This window comes from Amblyraja radiata, chromosome 4 (assembly GCF_010909765.2).
Source record: "Amblyraja radiata isolate CabotCenter1 chromosome 4, sAmbRad1.1.pri, whole genome shotgun sequence".
In the NCBI taxonomy this organism is placed as follows: Eukaryota; Metazoa; Chordata; class Chondrichthyes; order Rajiformes; family Rajidae; genus Amblyraja; species Amblyraja radiata.
Window position 1 is genome coordinate 58,431,608 of NC_045959.1, and position 23,026 is coordinate 58,454,633.

The following is a 23,026-nucleotide window of genomic DNA, read 5'->3' on the forward strand; positions in this document are numbered from 1 at the left end:
GGTCGGGGAGGGAAGCAGCTCGTGTGGCTACGAGCGGCCTCCATCAGCGGACAGCGGAACCGACTGCCATCTCAGCGCCTTCTGTCGGCCCGCTCACCTCTGGCAGTGCTCTCCATCTGAACAGTGAGTGGGTCAGCGGGTGATGGATAAAATCACAGCGGGCGGTGGAGATTACTCCTGTGTCAGCGCGAACACGGGATCAATTGAGGTTACTCGCACTGACATATGGAGTAACCTCCACCGCCCGCTGTCCTATTATCTATCGCCTTCTGACCCGCTCTTGAGCTGGATGATCCCCAGCCGACCCCCTCCTTCTCAACCCACCTGCCCGTGGTGTGGAATGATAATCCATCTCAGTACTCATTTAGGCAAGTCCCAAGCTATAGATACTTTTTCCCCACCCCCAATCCCCCTCGCCCGATCTTCATTGAACCTACCATTTGACCGATCTTTTACTCAGCTGCTGTAATGTTTCCTTCCTATCAAAATCTCTGTGTAACATCTCTGTCCCTATCTTCCAATTCCCACTTTGAAATAAAATACAACTTTCGACTTAAACATTTCGCAGCAGGATCGCTATATAAATGCAAATATATGGTATTTTATCCTAGCGTCTCTCCCCCACATTCCCCCTTACCACCACACAAGAAGCTTAACTTGAAGCGTTTGCATTTGGAGAAGTTCGATACGGACCTTAATGGAATAGAAATTAATAGCTATGAATTGATTAACAGCGAGCTACGTGTGAGATTGAAACACCTGTCAGAGGGCTAAGAAACAATCCTGAGTTGACGGCATATTGTTTTAAGTGAACATTTTGCAGCGACCTCACCATATTCTGGTTAAATATTCTTTCCACGGAAATCTCCTATTTCACTTTGAAATTATATTCATTTATAACCGTTTGTAACATCAGTAACCACCGTTTATGCGTTTAGTACTGGGTATGCCCAAAACTATTTATTGTAATGTACTGTATATTAAAAAAAAACTATATCAACCAGGTGTGAAAAAAATACAGAATCGAACGATGATTGAAAATGCATGTGAATCGACTAATCGCGAACCTGCTGTGAAAATGTTAAGTCGAAAATTGTATTTTATTTAAAAGTGGGAATTTGAAGATAGGGACAGAGATGCTACACTGAGATTTTAAATTCGGGAGAGCTCTTGGGTGAACTCGCACAGTGGGACAGGGCTTGAGGCAGCATCTATGGAGCGAAGGAAATAACCAACGTTTCGGGCCGGGTCTGAAGAAGGGTTACGACCCAAAACGTTGCATATTTCCTTCGCTCCATGGAAGGGGGGGGGGAGATGCAGGGAGTCAGATAGACTGCGCAATGACAGGGAGGGGATGCCAGTGTGAGAGTGAGTCACGAACTGCATACAGCGTTCCCAAATCCCTTTTCTCCACCAAGCAAGGCACACTCCCCTCCGCCCTCTCCCCCTTCCTTCCCTCTCCCTCTCTAAAGAAGGAGGGAGAGGGAGGAGGAGGGAGGTAGTGAGAGGGAGATCTAAAGGGTAACTGGTTTTGGTCTCCAATCACCTCACAAAGGGCAGCCATGAGTGGTGGTGAAGCAGGAGAACTCTCTCTCTCAAATTCTCTCTCTCGCTCTCTCTCTATCCCCCCCTTCTCTCCCCCTTTCTCTCTCTCTCCCCTTCTCTCTCCCTCTCTCTCCCCCCTCTCTCTCTCCCCCTCTCTCTCCACCTCTCCCCCTTCTCTCTCTCTCTCCCCTCTCCAATTTCCTCTCTCTCTATCTCCCCCCTTCCTCTCTCAAATTCTCTCTCTCTCTCCCTCCCCTCCTCTACCCCCAGCCACGTTTATATCTACAGTTCACTCCACGAGTGTGTTTGTGAGAGCCGAGCAGTGTTTCTCATTCTGACTCTGCTCCGTGAGCTGCTCGTATTGACAGTACTCGTGTCCAACTCTTAACTGAAAACGTGTGGTTTGCAACTGAAAATCCCCCCTCTGTCTCTCCATGCCCCTCAACCACCCCCCCCACCACCACACACAGAAACACACACACACAGAAACACACACACACACACAGAAACGCACGCAGATAGAGAAACACAAACACAGCCACAGAGACAGAAACACAGACACACACACACACACACACAGACAGACACACACACACAGGGTTAAATCCCACCCGTACCCCGGCCCCGACACCAATATTAACACAGAATCAAACCTCCAACCTGGCCTGCTGTTGTACCGGCACCGAACGGGTTAACACAACCCCCAGATCAGTTTATCCACAGATTGTCTCCCTATCGAACTTATCCGGCTTGTTGTCTTTTGTTTCTGCTTCAGGTCTTTTAACTCTATCCCCCCCCGACCATGAGCGGGCCGGCACGCCGCCGATTTCATACAAATCTGACCCTTTCCCGCCCTCCCCCCTCTCACGCACACACCGCCCGCCTGCCCGCTCCCCGCCTTTAGCGTTGAGTTCGCTGCGGTGCTGTGGCTTGCTGCCCTGTAGACTCCCCCACCCCCACCCCAGGTCCAGACCAGAGTCTCGGCCGCTCCAGCGGCAGCGAGTGACACAATTTAACGCATTTACTGAGGAATGTGTGGACCGATATGCATTGATGACCCATTGTATAACTACTTGTTAGCTACTGGCTGTTAACTGCTACAGTTAACACATCATTTATTATTCACAGCGGTTGTTATCCATGTTTGTTTTGTAAAAAAATCAGTTTGGCGAATGTTTTTTTAAAAAATCTATATTTAACAAAGCGAATTTGTATTTCCATATGAAATACAGAAAATTGACTCGGGACCCCCTTTGGGCGCGGGGCCCAATTTGGAAAAATCGGTCCAATCGGCCTAAGGCCGGCCCTGGTCTGTTCTATGTTTATCCGTGCTGACTGAGTTGGCATTCTGGGCTAGTCCCATTTTCCTACATTTGACCCACAGCCCACTAAACTTGTATTCACTGAAGTTCAGAATGATGAGGGGGTATCTTATAGAAACATATAAAATTATAAAAGGACTGGACAAGCTATATGTAGGAAAAATGATCCCAACGTTGGGCGAGTCCAGAACCAGGAGCCACAGTCTTAGAATAAAGGCGAGGCTATTTAAGACTGAGGTGAGAAAAAACGTTTTCATCCAGAGAGTTGTGAATTTATGGAATTCCCTGCCACAGAGGCCAAATCACTGGATGGATTTAAGAGAAAGTTAGATAGAGCTCTAGGGGTTAGTGGAATCAAGGGATATGGAGAGAAGGCAGGCACGGGTTATTGATTGGGGACGATCAGCCATGATCACAATGAATGGCGGTGCTGGCTCGAAGAGCCGAATGGCCTCCTCCTGCACCTATTTTCTCTGTTTCTATGTTTCTAAACCAAGCAAGTTTGGCCAGGAATGTTGAGATAATGCATCACTTCCTCCCAATTTCCCTAATCTTAATTCCCAATCTGATTCGTACTGCAGGGTGTCAAGGAAGAGCTGAGAGCATTTCATCTACAAAAAGCTCTGAGAGCAGAGAGTGTGTGTGCAGTCAGTGTGTACAGTGTGCAGTGAGGAGGAAGCAGTATGTATCTGCAATGAGCAGTGTGTGTCTCACTGTGCCTGCCATGGAGTGTGAATGCTATGTTCAGACTGGTGGCTTTATCAAATTCTACCCAGAGAACGGGGAGAAATTGGTCTGGGGAATGACAGTAACACATGGGATGTTAGGGAAAGATTTGGAGGGAAGCAGGGGAGAGAGATAGAAAATAGGAGACAGAGAAAGAGAGAGAGAGAGAGAGAGAGAGAATGAGAGATAGGCAAGGCACACACCTCCTTAGTTAAATGGAACAGTGGTCTTGAAACATACATTATCATGAAAAACAAAATAGAATGTGGTAAAATATATTTGTCAGTGAGTCACTGTTGGAACACGGAACTAATAAATGACTGACATTCTCAGTTTCAGCCCCCATTGGTCTTGGTCCCTTCTCCTGATCCACATTGGCTGGCAATCCTACAGTGGTACAAGGCAGGGTTGCCTCTCATATATACGATGATGAGAGACACACATGGGGTAGACAAATCAGAACCTTTTTACCCAGGGTGAAAATGTCAAACATTAGATGGCCTGGATTTTAAGTCAGAGGGAAAACGTTTAAAGGAGATGTGCAAGGCAATTGTTATACTGGTGGTGGGTGCCTGGAAGGCATACTAAGGGTGGGGGTGAATACAGATAAGATAGTGATGTTTAAGAGGCTTGTAGATAGGCACATGGATATTCAGGGTCTGGAGGGATATGGAATATTCGGGGATATAATACCAAAGACTCAAATAATAAAATTTCACTATACGCATACGACGTATTATTATACATTACAAACTCGCAACTCAGTATACCAAATATACTAAATTTAATAGAGGAATTTGGCTCCTTTTCAGGATACAGAATAAATTGGAATAAAAGTGAAATTATGACGTTAAAACCCCAAAATTCGACACACCTGTTAAAATTTACATTTAAAATTGCAACAGAAAAATTTAAGTATTTGGGTATCCAAATTACTAGAAAATATAAATCACTATTTAATGCAAATTTTATGCCTTTACTGACTAAATTAAATGCGGCGATTAAATTCTGGACAACCTTACCGATGTCTTTAATAGGTAGAATAAATGCTATAAAAATGATTTTTCTACCACAATATTATATCTATTTCTATCAATACCAATATACTTACCAAAAAACGTCTTAAAAACATTAGACTCCAATATAACAAACTTCATATGGGACTACAAATCGCACAGAATTCAAAGAAAACACCTGTGTAAGCCTAAAGAATTAGGGGGACTGACACTTCCAAACTTTTTATACTACTACTGGGCAGTACATATCAAAAATATAATTTTTTGGTTGGACAATTTTGCCCAACAGGCAGAATGGATAAGAATGGAGAAAGAGGATTGTTCTCCTTTTAATATAGGAGCGATCCTCTTCTCCCCGATAAAATTAAACAACACTGTAAAAGAAGAATCCAATTATCCACAATACAAATCGAATCTGGAAACAAATAAAACAAACATTGAAATTAGGAAACTTATCGCTTCTATCTCCAATAGTAAATAATCCCTCATTTAAACCATCTCTCACTGACAGAACGTATATCTATTGGGAAAGATTAGGAATTAAAAGGATTGGAGACTTGTATGAAATGGGAATTTTTTTATCATTTCAACAATTACAATTAAAATACAATACTTTAAATACCTTCAAATTAGAGATTATCTGAAAAAACATATACAAGGATATCAAAGTCAAACCCTAGATTTATTAGATGAAGTAATGAATATTAAGGCAGATTCATGCAATTTAATATCATACGTATATAATATAATTTTAAATATAGAATCACCATCGACAGAGGCAATTAGAGCAGATTGGGAACGAGAACTACAGATAAAAATTTCAAAAGAAACATGGGAAAAACACCTGATATATATACATAAATGTTCGATTAATGTAAAACATAATTTAATTCAATTTAAGATTTTACATAGATTATATTATTTGAAAACAAGATTGAATAAAATCTATTAAAATATCTTTCCCATCTGTGATAAATGCTTATCTGAGAATGCCACTATAACACACTCTTTTGTCTCCTGTACAAAACCTTACACATTTTGGAATGAAAATGTTGAAATGTTTACAAAACTATTCGAACCTAATACAGAAATGATTATCTTTGGATCAATGGAAGAAGGGAATAAGCTAAACACGTTTCAAAAATCTCTACTTAATTATGGTTTAATAACGGCAAATAAACGTATACTTACATTTTGGAAAAATGCGCCAACACCAACGCTCAAAATATGGATTTCAAATATGTCGGAAATGGCATATCTGGAAGAAATGCGACTCCTTCTGAGCTCTTATTGATTTGGTCTTTTATCGATTTCTTACAAGCATTTGGTGCAACACAACCATAGAAATAAAATATTTTAGAATCAGGTGGCGAGTGGCCTGGAACATAAATTAGGTATATAGCTTTCAATCTCCTTTTTCCTTTCCTTTTCTCCTTCCTTTTTTCGTCTCTTTCTCCTTCTACTTCTTCTTCTTTCTTCTTCCTTCTTTTGGACTATTTTTCTATCTCACGCACCACTTATGTCAATCTCTTTTTTTCTACTCTTTTCTTCCTCATTCCTGTTTTGCTATTAAATTAAAAAATAAGAAGTTGTATATGAAATGTAATGTGTCAACAAGTATTAGGTACTGAGGTACCATGGACAGATTCCGCTTCAGCATCGAAGGGACAGCAATCCCAACTGTCTCCGAAAGGCCAGTGAAGAGTCCTGGCAAGGTGTTTAACAGCAGCCTGAAGGATACAGCATCTGTCCAGGCAACCTGTCAGGAGCTGGAAAGCTGGTTGAGGGGAGTAGACCGGTCGGGGCTTCCCGGCAAGATCAAGGCATGGATTTACCAGCATGGTATCCTGCCAAGGATACTCTGGCCACTGCTTGTCTACGAAGTCCCAATATCCATTGTAAAGAGATTGGAGATGAAAGTCAGCAGCTTTCTCAGGAGGTGGCTGGGACTGCCCAGGAGCCTTAGCAGCATCGCCCTTTATGGAAATAACACCAAGCTCCAGCTGCCCCTGAAGGAGGAGTTTAAGGTGACTCGGGCCAGAGAGGTGATGCTGTACAGGGACACCAGCGACCCCAAGGTGGCTTAGGCAGGGTGGAGGTGAAAACTAGGAGGACTTGGAGAGCCGGCGAAGCCGTGCTGCAAGCAGAGTCCCGGATACGCCACAGAGTCCTGGTGGGAGCAGTGACTCGGGGAAGAGCTGGCCTGGGAATCTTCCCAACTCCCCAGTTTGACCAGGCCAAGGGGAAGGAGAGGTGCGGGCTGGTCCAGGAGGATGTGAGGGCAGTGGTGGAGGAGGAGAGGTGTACCAGAACAGTTGGATTGAGGCAGCAGGGAGCCTGGACAAGGTGGGAGCAGGCCATGGATCGAAAAGTCACATGGACTGAGCTCTGGCAGGCTGAACCACAGCGCATCAAGTTCCTGGTCCAGGCAGTGTATGATGTCCTGCCCAGCCCATCGAACATCTTCATCTGGGGCAAAGCGTAATCTCCAGATTGCCCGCAATGCTCAGGCAAGGGGATGTTGCACCACATCCTGAGCTGCTGCCCAAAGGCTCTTGGGCAGAGCCGGTACACCTGGCGTCAGAAGCCATCAGCATGGGAATCAGCAGCTGCAGACGAGCAACAAAGATCCACAAGATCCGGCAGGAGCTGAAGTCCCTCAAGACGCAGTATAAAGAGGCTAGCGAAGTATGAAGAGCTGGTCATAGACTGCCGCAAGCAGGGCTGGAAGGCAAGGTGTATGCCCGTCGAGGTTGGCTGCAGAGGTTTTGCAGGACAATCGCTCTACAAAGCCTTGAGTGCACTGGGCATCAACGGAGTGGCAAGGAGAAGGGCCATCAAGAACACCACAGAGGCAGCGGAGAAGGCCCCGAGATGGCTCTGGATCAGGAGAGGAGGTCCATGGGGAGGAGCGAATACCACCTGAACACAAGTTGTGGTCTGACCAACCACGGCTGGGTCGCCTGGGCGACGGTGTCTGATGTTGAAAGACCCGAAACACCCAATGACCCCAGATTACATCACTGATGATGTGTTCAGGAGAATCAATAGATGTATTTTTAGCAAAAAAAGAGGGAGTGGATTGCTTAAAAGACCGTGGTTCAACGAGAAGTGCGGACAGGCACGCTGGGAGTGCCAACCTGATAGATAACATGCATGAGAAACAGCAAAGGCCAGAAGGTAATATACAAAGATAATCAGAGACCCAAGTGGTGAATGAGATCGACCTCTGTCACCCAGCCACTGGTTGTGAGTGGAGGCGAAGAATGAAAGAGATAATGGGAATGGGTGGCTCCAGGAGCAATCCAGTCCTCAGTGGATTTGTAGGCAAGTTTGGCCAGGAATGATGAGAGAAAGCTTCACTTCCTCCCAATTTCCCTAATCTTCATTCCCAATCTGATTCACTCCGCAGTGTGTCAAGGAAGAGCTGAGAGCATTTCATCTACAAAGGCTCTGAGAGCAGAGAGTGTGTTTGCAGCCAGTGTGTACAGTGTGCAGTGAGGAGGAAGCAGTACGTATCTGCAATGAGCAGTGTGTGTCTGACTGTGCCTGCCATGGAGTGTGAATGCTATGTTCAGACTGATGGCTTTATCAAATTCTACCCGGAGAATGGGGAGAAGTTGGTCTGGGGAATGGTAGTAACGCCTGGGATGTTAGGGAAACATAGTTGGAGGGAAGTAGGGAAAGAGAGATTAAAAAAAAAACTGGAGAAAGAGAGAGGGAGAGAAAGCGAATGCGAGAGATAGGCAAGGCACACACCACCTTAGTTAAATTAAACAGTGGTCTTGAAACATACATTGTATTTGTCAGTGAGTTCCTGTTGGAACAAGGAACTAATAAATGACTGACATTCTCAGATCCAGCCCCCATTGGTCTTGGTCCCATCTCCTGATCAACATTGGCTGGCAATTCTACAGTGGTACAAGGAAGGGTTGGGCACTACATAAAGGAAGCCGGAGTAGGCGCTTACGCTGCAGTTCATCTTTTGCAGAAGGAGTGGAATTGAGTCAGTTCGCTGTGACAGGCAGTGAGTGCTTTAATGTGCATCTAATGGTTCGGGTGTAACTCTTGAGCAACAGGTTTAGTGAGATTCTGTTACTGGCAGTTTACGCCAGGAAATGAGACTGGGTTTAGGTTTATGTGCGCAGATGTGGTTTGGGTTTGTGCTCTGAGTTTGTATCTTGATGTTAATGGGTTTTCTTTCCGTTTCAGTCACTCCCCGCTCGTCGTAAACCATGGCTGAAGATGATGTTGCCGCGCTGGTGGTGGACAATGGCTCCGGGATGTGCAAGGCTGGCTTTGCAGGGGATGATGCCCCCAGAGCTGTGTTCCCCTCCATCGTGGGGCGGCCTCGACACCAGGTGAGTCCTCCAGCTGTTGTCTGTTGGACGCCCTCCTTCCTCATGTCCTGGTTTATTCTGTTGGGTTGCAGCCGATCTCTTGATGTTCGCGCTGTGTGGGTGTCAATCAGTGTGTGCTGTCATCTGTGTCAGATTTTCCCTTTTCTCTCCCCCTTGTAGAAGTGGGAGATTAGGGCTGCTGTAGAGCTGAGCTGGATGTGTTCAGGGAGGCTGGAGGGAAAGCTGGCCACTACTGAGTCTTGCCTTCTCTTCCTGGGTGCCCCGTGCTTTGTGTTAACTCATCTCCTCGGAGATTCCGTTTAAATCTTTTCCCCTTCACCTTGAACCTATGTCCTCTGATCCTCGATTCCCCTACTCTGGGCAAAAGACTCTGTGCATCTACCTGATCTATTCCTCTCGTGGTTTTGTACACCTCTATAAGGTTTCCCCCTCATCCACCTGCCTCCATGGAATAGAGACGCAACCTCTCCCGTCACACCCTCTGGTCCTGGCAACATCCTTGTACTGTAAATCTTTTCTGAACCCTTTCAAGCTTGACAATATCTTTCCTAAAACATGGTGCCCAGAACTGAACACAATATTCTAAATGCGGTCTCACCAACGTCTTATACAATTGCAACATGACCTCCCTGTCAGTAAACTAAATGCTCAACATTTTAAAAAATAATGTGAGAATCAGCAATGCTGATGTTCAAAGGGACCTGGATGTATTTGTCTTGGTCACTGAAAGCTCATCTGCAAATGCAACCATTATGTTGTCGTTATTATCAGAAGGTTTTAATTCAAGATGTTGCCCCACTGTTTGTATGTGGCCTTCAGGAACCACACCCAGAGTACTGTGGTACGAAACACAAAGTGTCAGAGGAACTCAGCGGCTCAGGCAGCATTGCAGGAGGGAATGGACAGGCAACGATTTGTGCAGGGATCCTTCTCCTAAATCAAGAAGGTTCCTGACCCGAAACTTTGCCTGTCCATTTCCTCCTCGGATGTTGCCTGACCCACTGAGTTTCTCCAGCAGGTTGTTTTGCTCAAGATTCTGGCATTTGCAGTCTCCTGTGTCTCCATAGACAATAGACAATAGGTGCAGGAGTAGGCCATTCGGCCCTTTGAACCAGCACCGCCATTCAATGTGATCATGCATAATCGTCCACAATCAGTACCCTGTTCCTGCCTTCTCTCCATATCCCTTAACTCCGCTAACCCTAAGAACTCTATCTAACTATCTTGAAAGCATCCAGAGAACCAGCCTCCACCGCTCTCTGAGGCAGAGAATTCCACATACTCACAACTCACTGTGTGAAAAACCATTGTATTGTGGTATAATTTCCCACTTGCATAAGAGGATTTATTTCATCCAGAGGAAGTGCAGCAAAGATGTTCCTGGGATGATAAGCCTATCACACAAGGAGCGATATGCAATCTTTGGCCTCTCGTCGCCAGGTTAGAAGAATAGTAACCTCAAAGAGACAAAAATACTTGCTGTCTAAGGAGACAAGAGTTGTTTTGGGTTCCCATAAAGACAATCAAATTACCCATTTTGAATTCTCTACCAAGATAGTTGTGAAGGTTCAGTCACCAATCAAATCTGAAATTGATCAGACCCGGATATTACAGTGCAGGATCATGGTTTTGACAGAAAATTAGTTAAGATGATGTTGCATTGTGTCCTGGGGTATTTGGCTGTCACATAATGAGAGATTCAATAGCTTTAGCCTCTGGTTCTTTTTCCTTTAATATTTTATGTGTGTGCTGAAAATGATGTCATGTTGATGCCATGATGAATATTATAAACTCCTCTGCCTGCATGTTATCCATATCCGCTATAATATCTGCTTGCATCACCACCTCTGGAGTACTTTCTCGCTGTTCTCTGTGTGTAAATAAAAAACACTTGCCCTGCATATCTCCATTAAACTCCACACCCAAACCAACTCCATCCCCCACGCCCCATCCCCCCGTGACCTGAAAGCTTTGCCCTCGTGTCTTTGATATTTATGTCCTGGGAAAAGGTTCAGATTGTTCACCCTATCTATGCCTCTCATACCTCGGTGCACTTCTATCTGGTCTCTTCTCAACCTACTTACCAAAAAAATAATCCACGTTTGTGCAACCTCTAATCCCTTGTAGCCTCCAATACCCTCGAATCCAGGCAGCATTCTGGTAAACCACATGCACCCTGTGACCTGGATAGGGCAGGTGAGAGGGGATCAAGAGGGCAGGATGGTAATATTGTGGATTAGCAATGAATGGATGGAATGTAGCAGGTTTAGGCTATTAACTGTTGCTATGCAAGGGCACAGGGCCCTCTACCCTTTACTTTACTGTACATATTTACCCTGGTTTTAATTGTAAATTCATCCAATTTCTCCACTACAGGGTGTGATGGTGGGAATGGGTCAGAAAGACAGCTACGTTGGGGATGAAGCCCAGAGCAAGAGGGGCATCCTGACCCTGAAATACCCAATTGAACACGGGATTGTGACCAACTGGGATGACATGGAGAAGATCTGGCACCACACCTTCTACAACGAGCTGCGAGTGGCCCCAGAGGAGCACCCTGTCCTCCTCACAGAGGCTCCACTCAATCCCAAAGCCAACCGGGAGAAGATGACCCAGATCATGTTTGAGACCTTCAACACCCCAGCCATGTACGTTGCCATTCAAGCTGTGCTGTCCTTGTATGCCTCTGGCCGCACCACTGGCATTGTGATGGACTCTGGGGACGGTGTGAGTCACACTGTGCCCATCTACGAAGGCTACGCCTTGCCACACGCCATCCTGCGTCTGGACCTGGCTGGCCGGGATCTCACTGACTACTTGATGAAGATCATGACCGAGCGTGGGTACTCCTTCACAACCACGGCCGAAAGGGAGATTGTCCGTGACATCAAGGAGAAGCTCTCCTATGTGGCCCTAGATTTTGAATCTGAGATGCAGACAGCCAGCTCCTCCTCATCCTTGGAGAAAAGCTACGAGCTCCCTGACGGCCAAGTTATCACCATCGGCAATGAGCGTTTCAGGTGTCCAGAAACCCTCTTCCAACCCTCCTTCATTGGGATGGAATCTAATGGAATCCATGAGACCTGTTTCAACAGCATCATGAAGTGTGATGTGGACATCAGGAAGGATCTGTACGCCAACATAGTCATGTCTGGTGGAACCACCATGTTCCCAGGTATCGCTGACCGGATGCAGAAGGAAATCACAGCCTTGGCTCCAAGCACCATGAAGATTAAGGTCATTGCTCCACCAGAGAGGAAGTATTCAGTGTGGATCGGAGGTTCCATCCTGGCTTCTCTCTCCACCTTCCAGCAAATGTGGATCAGTAAGCAGGAGTATGATGAGTCTGGTCCCTCCATTGTCCATCGCAAGTGCTTCTAATGGCCCTGGGTCATGTGCACTCGTTGTGACCATCAGTCTTCACCTATTTGGAGCTCCTGCCAACCCTTCAATTTGATTTATTGCACATTTTACCTCTCCCAATTTCTTCCTGCTCATTGAATGGATTAAAGTCGGCTATGCACCTGTCTGTATACATTGTGATGGTACTGCAGCCATGTTTTGGGTGGGACTGAGGAGAGAGTTAATACAATAAACAAAAAAAACTGGGAGTGGGATTGGAAGGGGTTAGTAACGTCTGATTTTGTTACCACAATGGATTTGCCTTGTATTGCAAAATAAAGATTTTTTGTTGTCAATAATCTTCTTGTTTAATATTTTGTTATCTGCAGCAAATTTACATTTAACCAAATCTGATTTAGTAATCGGAGTTTTACTGAATAGAAACTAATCATAGCTGCCTGGATTAATTCTATATCCCTCTATAACCTAAAAAAACCCACACATAGTGCTGGAGTAGCTCAGCAGGTTAGGCAGCAGAACATGGATAGATAATGTTTCGAGTCGGATCTCTTCTTCAGACAGATTGTGGTAGCGTAGAGGAGAGGGATGACAAAGCCTGGCAAGTAATAGGTAGATACAGATAAGGGAGACTTTGATAGACAGATGGTTGGACAAAGGCCAGAGGTGAAAAGACAAGAGGTGTGATACAAAAGGATTGAACTGTTGCAATTTGTGAAGCTGGAGAAAGAAATATAGGGGGAAGGAAGAATAGGTGTGACTTCATTGGGGCACAGGGGAGAAGGGGGAGGGGAAATAGGGTGGGGAAGAAAGGGAGAATGTATTTAGTTACCGAAATTGGAGAATTTAATGTTCATACTGCTGGGTTGTAAGATTCCCATGTGGAATATGAAGTACTATTCCTCCAGTTTGCTTGTGGCCTCACCTTGGCATTGGAGGAGGCCCAGCACAGAAAGGTCAGTGTTGGAATGGGAAAAGGAACTAAAATGTTTAGCAACTGGGTGTAAATCCAGTAGGGTTTGGGGGACCGAGCGCAAGTGTTCAGATGTACAGGAGTTTGCATCCGGTGCAGCAGATGAGGTTGGAGGATACACATGTGAACCCCTGTCTCACCTGGAAGGACTGCAGGGGTCCCTAGATGGAGGTGAGGGAGGAGTTATAGGGACAGATGTTACATCTCCTGTGGTTGCAGGGGAATGTACCTGTGGAGCGGTTGGTTTGCATTGGCAGGGATGAGTGAACCAATGAATTGTGGAGGGAACAGTGGAAGGTGGAAAGGAGTGGGGATGGGAAGATGTGACTGGTGGTGGGATCACATTGAAGGTGGCGGATCTGTCAGTCGATGATGTGTTCGATGCAAAGGCTCGTGAGGTGAGAGGTGAGGACCTGCGGAACTCTATCCTTCCTTCCGGGGGGAGGAGGAGCAATACCAGAACTTCAGGGCACAGAAGAGACACTGGTGAAGGATCTATCATGGGGGCATCATCCCCACGACAGCAGGAAAATGATGTCGCATTTCCTGTGGAGGCTGTTGGGGGGAATGCACTTGCACTTCTTAATTTGATTTTTGAAACACCACAACATACAAGGCTACGGGCTGAGTGCTGAGCAAATAGTGTAGATGGGTGCCTGATAACTAGTATGGACTGGGCGTGCTGAAGAGATGCTTAAGATTCATAGTCATGGAACAGGGAAACAGGCCCTTTCTCGAGTGACAGAGGCTGAGGGGTGACCTGATGGAAGTATATACGATTATGAGAGGCACACATGGGGTAGACAAATCAGAACCTTTTCACCCAGGGTGAAAATGTCAAATACTAGAAGGCCTAGTTTTTAAGTCGGAGGGAAAAAGTTTAAAGGAGATGTGCAGGGCAATTTTTATACTGGTGGTGGGTGCCTGGAACGCATGCCAAGGGTGGGGATGAATACAGATAAGATAGTGATGTTTTAGAGGCTTGTAGATGGGCACATGGATATTCAGGGTCTGGAGGGATATGGATTATATGCAGGCAGAGGAGATTAGTTTAACTTGGAATCATGTTCGGCCCAGACATTTTTCTGTGCTGGGCTGGTCTGGTTTATTCATGGTGACTGAGTCGGCACAGGCATTGTAGGCTGAATGGCCTGTTCTATGTTTATCTATGCTAACTGAATTGGCATTCTGGGCTAGTCCCATTTTCCTACATTTTGCCCACAGCCGACTAAACACTTCCTATCCATATATCTGTCCAAATAACTTTTGAAATTGGTAATTGTATTTGCTTCAGTAGTCAAAGCCTCCAATTGATAAACAACCCTTCACAACTACATTTTCAGTCCTTCTTCCAAATTAAATTTCAGTCAATTGGCTAATTTGCCTTAGATTACATGTGATATAACATTCTCTACCGGCTTACAATGCAGGACATAATCAAAGATCTGTGAGAGATTTCCAGAACTTCACCTGTGGGTAACGATGATGCAAATATCTATACAGGGGCCTCCACTATTTCCACCCTAACTTCCCCAAGGTCCGAAGATGTACTTGGTCAGGCTCTGGGGAAATGTTCACCTTAATATGATTGAAAACCGTCAATATTTCCTCGCAGATAATCCATATCTGATCGAAGACATCACAACTCATATGCCTCAATTTATCTTCAATGATCTTCTCAGTAAAATCGGAAAAATATTTATTTATGCCCCCCATCTCTTGTTCTACATAACGACAGCCATGCTGATCTTTAAGGGGACCTATTCTTTCCTAAGCCGCCCATTTTCTCAATATACCTGTCAAATCTCTCAGGATTTTCCTTTATATTGCCTGCCAACTACATTTCATTGTGTAGGAAGGGACTGCAGAAGGTGCCTTGTCTGAAGAAGGGGCAAGATTCGTAACGTCACCCATTCCTTCTCTCCAGAGATGTTGCCTGTCCCGCTGAGTTACTCCAGCATTTTGTGTCTATCTTCAGCTGCATTTCATTCCTATTTTTTCCCTCCTGATTGCTTTCTTGACCTTTTGTCAGAAGATTGACTCAAGTGATACTGAGGAAGTTTAGAGGGAGTGGATTGCTTAAAAGACCGTGGTTCAACGAGGAGTGCGGACAGGCACGCTGGTAGATAACATGCATGAGAAACAGCAAAGGACAGAAGGTAATATACAAAGATAATCAGAGACCCAAGTGGTGAATGAGATCGACCTCTGTCACCCGGCCACTGGTTGTGAGTGGAGGCGAAGAATGAAAGAGCTAATGGGAAGAGGTGGCTCCAGGAGCAATCCAGTCCTCAGTGGATTTGTAGGCAAGTTTGGCCAGGAATGTTGAGAGAAAGCTTCACTTCCTCCCAATTTCCCTAATCTTCATTCCCAATCTGATTCACACCGCAGGGTGTCAAGGAAGAGCTGAGAGCATTTCATCTACAAAAGGCTCTGAGAGCAGAGAGTGTGTGAGCAGCCAGTGTGTACAGTGTGCAGTGAGGAGGAAGCAGTACGTATCTGCAATGAGCAGTGTGTGTCTGACTGTGCCTGCCATGGAGTGTGAATGCTATGTTCAGACTGATGGCTTTATCAAATTCTACCCGGAGAATGGGGAGGTTGGTCTGGGGAATGGTTGTAACGCCTTGGATGTTAGGGAAACATAGTTGGCGGGATGTAGGGGAAGAGAGATAGAAAACAGGAGAGAGAGAAAGAGAGTGAGTGAATGAGAGAGATAGGCAAGGCACACACCTCCTTTGTTAAATTAAACAGTGGTCTTGAAACATATATTATCTTGAAAAACAAAATAGAATGTAGTTAAGTGTATTTGTCAGTGAGTCCCTGTTGGAACAAGGAACTATTAAATAACTGGTAGACAAAAATGCTGGAGAAACTCAGCTGGTGCGGCAGCAGCTATGGAGCGAAGGAAATAGGCAACTTTTCGGGCCGAAACCCTTCTTTAGACTGATGTAGGGTGGAGGGGCGGGGGGGCCGGGAAGAAGAAAGGAAGAGGAGGAGCCAGATGGCTGAAGGAGAGCTGAGAAGGGGAGGAGACAGTAAGGGCTACCTGAAATTGGAGAAGTCAATGTTCATGCTGCTGGGGTACAAGCCCAGGCGAAATATGAGGTGCTGCTCCTCCAATTTCCGGTGGTCCTCACTCTGGCCATGGAGGAGGCCCAGGACAGAAAGGTCGGATTCGGAATGGGAGGTGGAGTTGAAGTGCTGAGCCACAGGGAGATCAGGTTGGTTATTGCGGACCGAGCGGAGGTGTTCTGCGAAAGACCCAAGCATTTGTTCCAGGTGCGACAGAGGTTCACCTGCACCTCCTCCAACCTCATCTATTGCATCCGCTGCTCTAGATGTCAGCTGATCTACATCGGTGAGACCAAGCATAGGCTTGGCGATCTTTTCACAGCTCTCCCTCAGCCCTCTGGCTCCGCCTCTTCCTTTCTTCTTCCCTACACCACTCTGAAGAAGGGTTTCGGCCCGAAACGTTGCCTATTTCCTTCGCTCCATAGATGCTGCCGCACCCGCTGAGTTTCTCCAGCATTTTTGTCTACCTTCGATTTTCCAGCATCTGCAGTTCCTTCTTAAACTAATAAATGATTGACATTCTCAGATCCAGCCCCCATTGGTCTTGGTCTCTTCTCCTGATCCATATTGGCTGGCAATCCTACAGTGGTACAAGGAAGGGTTGGGCAGTACATAAAGGAAGTCGGAGTAGGCAGTTCATCTTTTGCAGAAGGAGTGGAATTGAGTCAGCTCACTGTGACAGGCAGTGAGTGCGTTTAAAAAAAAAAAATGATTTAAATTTAAATATTTTTATTAGAAGCAGTGTACAAAAGTATAAACTGCGGCATATGACATAATACATTTATTGTACAGCTTCCATTTTAATTTTAACAAAGATGAAATAGAAAAAGAGACACAGAGCAAGAAAGAAAGAAAGTTAAAGAGAAAGTGAATATGTAAGAATAGAATCCATAAACTACCAAATGAGTGTAATCAAAGAGTGAATAAGTAAAAACTTAAAAAATAAATAAAAAGACAAAAAGGAAAAAAAACAAAACAAAAAAAAACCGTGTTGATATACCTGCTTCATTTCTCACCACACCCATCACCAGTCCGTAATATGGTTTAATTCCGAAGTTGTGTTGCACCATACTATCCTTGTAATGAATGAATGAAAGGAGACCATATCTTTGAAAATTGCTCTGATTTTCCTGCTAAGACAAGTCTCATATCTTCAAGATGTAGCGTCTCAGACATGTTTGTAATCCACATTTTAAGAGTTGGGGGAGATGTATTTTTCCAAAATTTAAGTACAGGGTATAAGTTTATTCGCCATTATCAGGCCATAATTAAGGAAACGTCTTTGAAATATTGATAGCTCCTGCTGTTCCGAAAATAATCAGTTCTAAATGGGGATCCAGTTTTGTTTTTAATAATTTTGAGAAAATTTCAAAGATTTCATTCCAAAAGTTATGGAGTTTTATGCAAGAGGCAAAGGAGTGTGTTATAGTTGCTTCTTGAGAGAGACATTTGTTGCAAATAGGAGATACATTTGAAAAAATCTTATTCGGTTTAGTCTTTGAGTAGTAGAGTCTGTGGAGTATTTTGAATTGGATTAAAATGTGTCTAACATTAATCGAACAATTATGTATATATAAGAGATATTTTTCCCATCTGTCTTTGGAGATTTTTAGGCCTAATTCCTCTTCCCATTCTCTTCTAATTACGTCTGACGATGGGATTTCTATATTTAGAAGGATATTGTACAAGTATGATATTAGATTGTTTGTGTCAGAGTTTCTATTCATACCTTCGTCTAATATATCTGGCAGCAGAGTTTGATAATCGTGGGTATATGTTTTCAAATAATCTCGAATTTGAAGATAACTAAAATATTGATTACCTTTCAGACTGTATTTCGACTGTAATTTCTGGAATGATAGAAGGTTTCCCATCTCGTACAAATCTCCAACCTTTTTAATTCCTAGTCTTTCCCAATAAATAAAAGTTTTATCTATAATAGATGGCTTGAACGACGGGTTATTAGCTATTGGTGAAAAAAGAGATAGGTTTCTTAGTTTAAAAGTAGATTTTACATGTCTCCAAATTCGTAAAGTGCTGTGAATAATCGGATTTTTCTCTTATAGTGTGTTCTTCAACTTTATTGGGGAGAGAAGGATCGCGCCCATATTAAAAGGCAAGCAATCCTCTATCTCCATTACTAACCAGTCTACCTGTCGACATGCGTTATCCAACCAGCAAATTACATTTTTAATATTCGCTGCCCAATAGTAGTATAAGAAATTGGGGAGCGCCAATCCGCCCATTTCTTTGGGTTTACATAGATGTTGTTTATGAATTCTATGTGATTTATAATCCCAAATAAAGTCTGTAATCCGGGAATCAAGATTTAAAAAAAAATATTTAGGTAGATATATCGGTATTGATTGAAATAAATAGAGAATTTCATCATTTGCAGAAGGAGTGGAATTGAGTCAGCTCGCTGTGACAGGCAGTGAGTGCTTTAATGTGCATCTAATGGTTCGGGTGTAACTTTTAAGCAACAGGTTTAGTGAGATTCTGTAACTGGCAGTTTACGCCAGGAAATGAGACTGGGTTTAGTTTTATGTGCGCAGATGTGGTTTGGGTTTGGGTTTGTGCTCTGAGTTTGTATCTTGATGTTAATGGGTTTTTTTCCCGTTTCAGTCACTCCCCACTCGCTGTAAACCATGGCTGATGATGAGATTGCCGCGCTGGTGGTGGACAATGGCTCCGGGATGTGCAAGGCTGGCTTTGCAGGGGATGATGCCCCCCAGAGCTGTGTTCCCCTCCATTGTGGGGCGGCCTCGACACCAGGTGAGTCCTCCAGCTGTTGTCTGTTGGACGCCCTCCTTCCTCATGTCCTGGTTTATTCTGTTGAGTTGCAGCCGATCTCTTGATGTTCGCGCTGTGTGGGTGTCAATCAGTGTGTGCTGTCATCGGAGTCAGATTTTCCCCTTTCTCTCCCCCTTGTAGAAGTGGGAGATTAGGCCTGCTGTAGAGCTGAGCTGGATGTGTTCAGGGAGGCTGGAGGGAAAGCTGGCCACTACTGAGTCTTGCCTTCTCTTCCTGGGTGCCCCGTGCTTTGTGTTAACTCATCTCCTCGGAGATTCCGATTAAATCTTTTCCCCTTCACCTTGAACCTATGTCCTCTGATCCTCGATTCCCCTACTCTGGGCAAAAGACTCTGTGCATCTACCTGATCTATTCCTCTCATGGTTTTGTAAACCTCTATAAGGTTCCCCCCTCATCCACCTGCCTCCATGGAATGGAGACGCAACCTCTCCCTATAGCTCACACCCTCTGGTCCTGGAAAAATCCTTGTACTGTAAATCTTTTCTAAACCCTTTCAAGCTTGATAATATCTTTCCTAAAACATGGTGCCCAGAACTGAACACAATATTCTAAATGCGGTCTCACCAACGTCTTATACAATTGCAACATGACCACCCAGTCAATAAACTAAATGCTTAACATTTTTAAAAACAATGTGAGTATCCGCAATGCTGATGTTCAAAGGGACCTGGATGTATTTGTCTTGGTCACTGAAAGCTCATCTGCAAATGCAACCGTTATGCTGTCATTATTACCAGAAGGTTTTAATTGAATGTTAATTGAATGTTTAATTCAATGGCCCCACTGTTTGTACGTGGCCTTCAGGAACCACACACAGAGTACTGTGATACAAAACACAAAGTGTCGGAGGAACTCAGCGGCTCAGGCAGCATTGCAGGAGGGAATGGACAGGCAATGATTTGTGCAGGGATCCTTCTCCTAAATCAAGAAGGTTCCCAACCCGAAACTTTGCCTGTCCATTTGCTCCTCGGATGTTGCCTGGCCCACTGAGTTTCTCCAACAGGTTGGTTTGCTCAAGATTCTAGCATTTGCAGTTTCTTGTGTCTCAATAGACAATAGAAAATAGGTGCAGGAGTAGGCCATTCGGCGCTTTGAGCCACTCAATGTGATCATGGATAATCAGTACCCCATTCCTGCCTTAGCTCCTTTTCCCTAACTGTGCTAACCCTAAGAACTCTATCTAACTGTATCTTAAAAGCATCCAGAGTACCAGCCTCCACTGCCCTCTGAGGCAGAGAATTCCACACAATCACAACTCACTGTGTGAAAAACCATTGTACTGTGGTATAATTTCCAACTTGCATAAGAGGATCTATTTCATCCAAAGATTTGCTGGACTGTTCCTGGGATGATAAGCCCATCACACAAGGAGAGATATCCAATCTTTGGCATCTCATCACCAGGTTAGAAGAATAGTAACATCACAGAGACAAGATAGATGTGAGGAGGGTGTTTCCTGTTGGCTAAGGAGACAAGAGTTGTTTTGGGTTCCCATAATGTCAAGCTATTTAAGACAATCAAATTACCCATTTGGAATTCTCTACCAAGATAGTTGTGAAGGTTCAGTCACCAATCAAATCTGAGATTGATCAAACCCGGATATTACAGTGCAGGATCATGGTTTTGACAGAACATTAGTTAAGATGATGTTGCATTGTGTCCTGGGGTATTTGGCTGTCACACAATGAGAGATTCAATAGCTTTGGCCTCTGGTTCTTTTTCCTTCAATATTTTATGGGTGCGCTGAAAATGATGTCATGTTGATGCCATGACGAACATGATAAGCTCCTCGGTACACAAAAATGCTGGAGAAACTCAGCGGGTGCAGCAGCATCTATAGAGCTCCTCTGCCTGCATGTTATCCATATCCCACCTATCCCTGCATTTCCATATGCCCACTATCATATCTTTTTAATAACGGCATCACATCAGCTATTCTTCATTTTTCTGATACCTTACCTGTGGCCTATTCCTCCGCTCCATAGATGCGGCTTCACCCACTGAGTTTCTCCAGCATTTTTATCTACCTTCGATTTCTCCAGTATCTGCAGTTCTTTCTCAAACACTGATCCTTTACATCATTACTCTCAGACCCTTAACATCCTCATCAACCACTCCTACTCCTTCCCCTTCACTCTAATAGGAAAAGCTGGCACTGAACTCTTCCCATCTCATTTTCAAAAGCTTCCCACTTGCCAGATATCCCCTACCTACCTGTACATGTTCCATATCCTCCATTCCTTACATGGGCATGTGTCTGTCTAAATGCTAAATGTAAACATTGAATTCTACAACTTTTGGTAACACCCACCCATTTTCCCCCACTTCCCGTTCTTTACCCCCTCCACTCTACACTGTGTCCCACCAGGACTCCCACCCATTTCATAAGTTCATAAGTTATAGGAGCATAAGTAGCCCATTCGGCCCATCAAGTCAACTCCGACATTCAATTATGGCTGATATATCTTCTCTTCTCAATACCATTCTCCTGCTTTCTCCTCAAAACCCGTGACACCCTTACAAATTAAGAATCTGTCATATCCTGCTTAAAAATACCCACTGATATACAATACCCCAAAATATGCAATGATTTCACACAAAAGGAGGTGGGTGTATGGAACAATCTGCCAGAGGAGCTAGTTGAGGCAGGGACTATCACAACGTTTAAGAAACAGTACATGGATAGGAAGGGTTTGGAGGATGTGGGCCAAATGCAGGCAGGTGGGATTAGTGTAGCTGGGACATGTTGGCCGGTGTGGGCAAGTTGGGCTGATGATTCTATGACTTGGCCTCCACTGTGGCAATGAATTCCACAGATTCACCAGCCTCTGACTAAATACATTATTTCTCCTCTCCCCCTACTTTTCCACCTCGATTTCTTCTGCTATGGTAATAGTCATAGAAGCAGAAAGTAATTTAGCATGGAAACAGGCCCTTCAGCCCAAATTACCCATGCCGACCAAGCTGTCCCATCTAAACTAGCCCCACCTGCTGCATTTGTTATTATAGTACGTGCCTCAACTACCTCGTCTAGCAGCTCATTCCATATACACACCACCCTTTGTGTGGGGCTTTAGCTTCACAATTCACAACTCAATCCTCTTGCCTCATACCTCCTGGCTTTTCAACTCTGGCCTTTGTCCAACCATCTGTCTTTAAAAGCCCCCACTCTTACCTGTATCCACTAATACCTGCCCGGCTTTGTTCTGCCCATTCTCTATTCCAGCATTCTATTCCATCCCCTACATATTACCTGTCATGCTTTATCCATCCTCTCCTCACTTCCAGCTCCCTTTCCCTCTCCCATAATCAGACTGAAGAAGGATCTTGACCCAAAACTATGAGAATGCAGGGCGACTTGGGCAGGTTGGGGGAGTGGGCAGATACTTGGCAGATGAAGTTTAATGTGGATAAATGTGAGGTTATCCACTTTGGTAGCAAAAACAGGAAGGCAGATTACTATCTAAATGGCGTCAAGTTGGGAAAAGGGGAAGTACAATGGGATCTGGGGGTCCTTGTTCATCAGTCTATGAAAGTAAGCATGCAGGTACAGCAGGCATTGAAGAAAGCGAATGGCATGTTGGCCTTTATAACAAGAGGAGTCAAGTATAGGAGCAAAGAGGTCCTTCTGCAGTTGTACAGAGCCCTGGTGAGACCACACCTGGAGTATTGTGTGCAGTTTTGGTCCCCTAATTTGAGGAAGGGCATTCTTGCTATTGAAGGAGTGCAGCGTAGGTTTAAAAGGTTAATTCCCGGGATGGCGGGACTGTCATATGCTGAGAGAATGGAGCGGCTGGGCTTGTACACTCAGGGCCGGATTTGAATGAAGAGAGGCCC

The 23,026-nt window shown here is 44.6% G+C and overlaps 1 protein-coding gene across 1 annotated transcript in view; it reads left to right on the forward strand.

The window, feature by feature from the left end:
• LOC116972154 (actin, non-muscle 6.2-like) overlaps positions 1 to 12,671 on the forward strand; it is a 36,033-nt gene extending 23,362 nt beyond the window's left edge. The window contains exons 2-3 of the mRNA XM_033019544.1: positions 8,822 to 8,970; positions 11,347 to 12,671. Of these exons, the coding sequence (XP_032875435.1) occupies positions 8,845 to 8,970; positions 11,347 to 12,351 (1,131 nt within the window). The 5' untranslated portion in view covers positions 8,822 to 8,844 and the 3' untranslated portion in view covers positions 12,352 to 12,671. The remainder of the gene's footprint in view (positions 1 to 8,821; positions 8,971 to 11,346) is intronic.
• Positions 12,672 to 23,026: the final 10,355 nt, after the last annotated feature.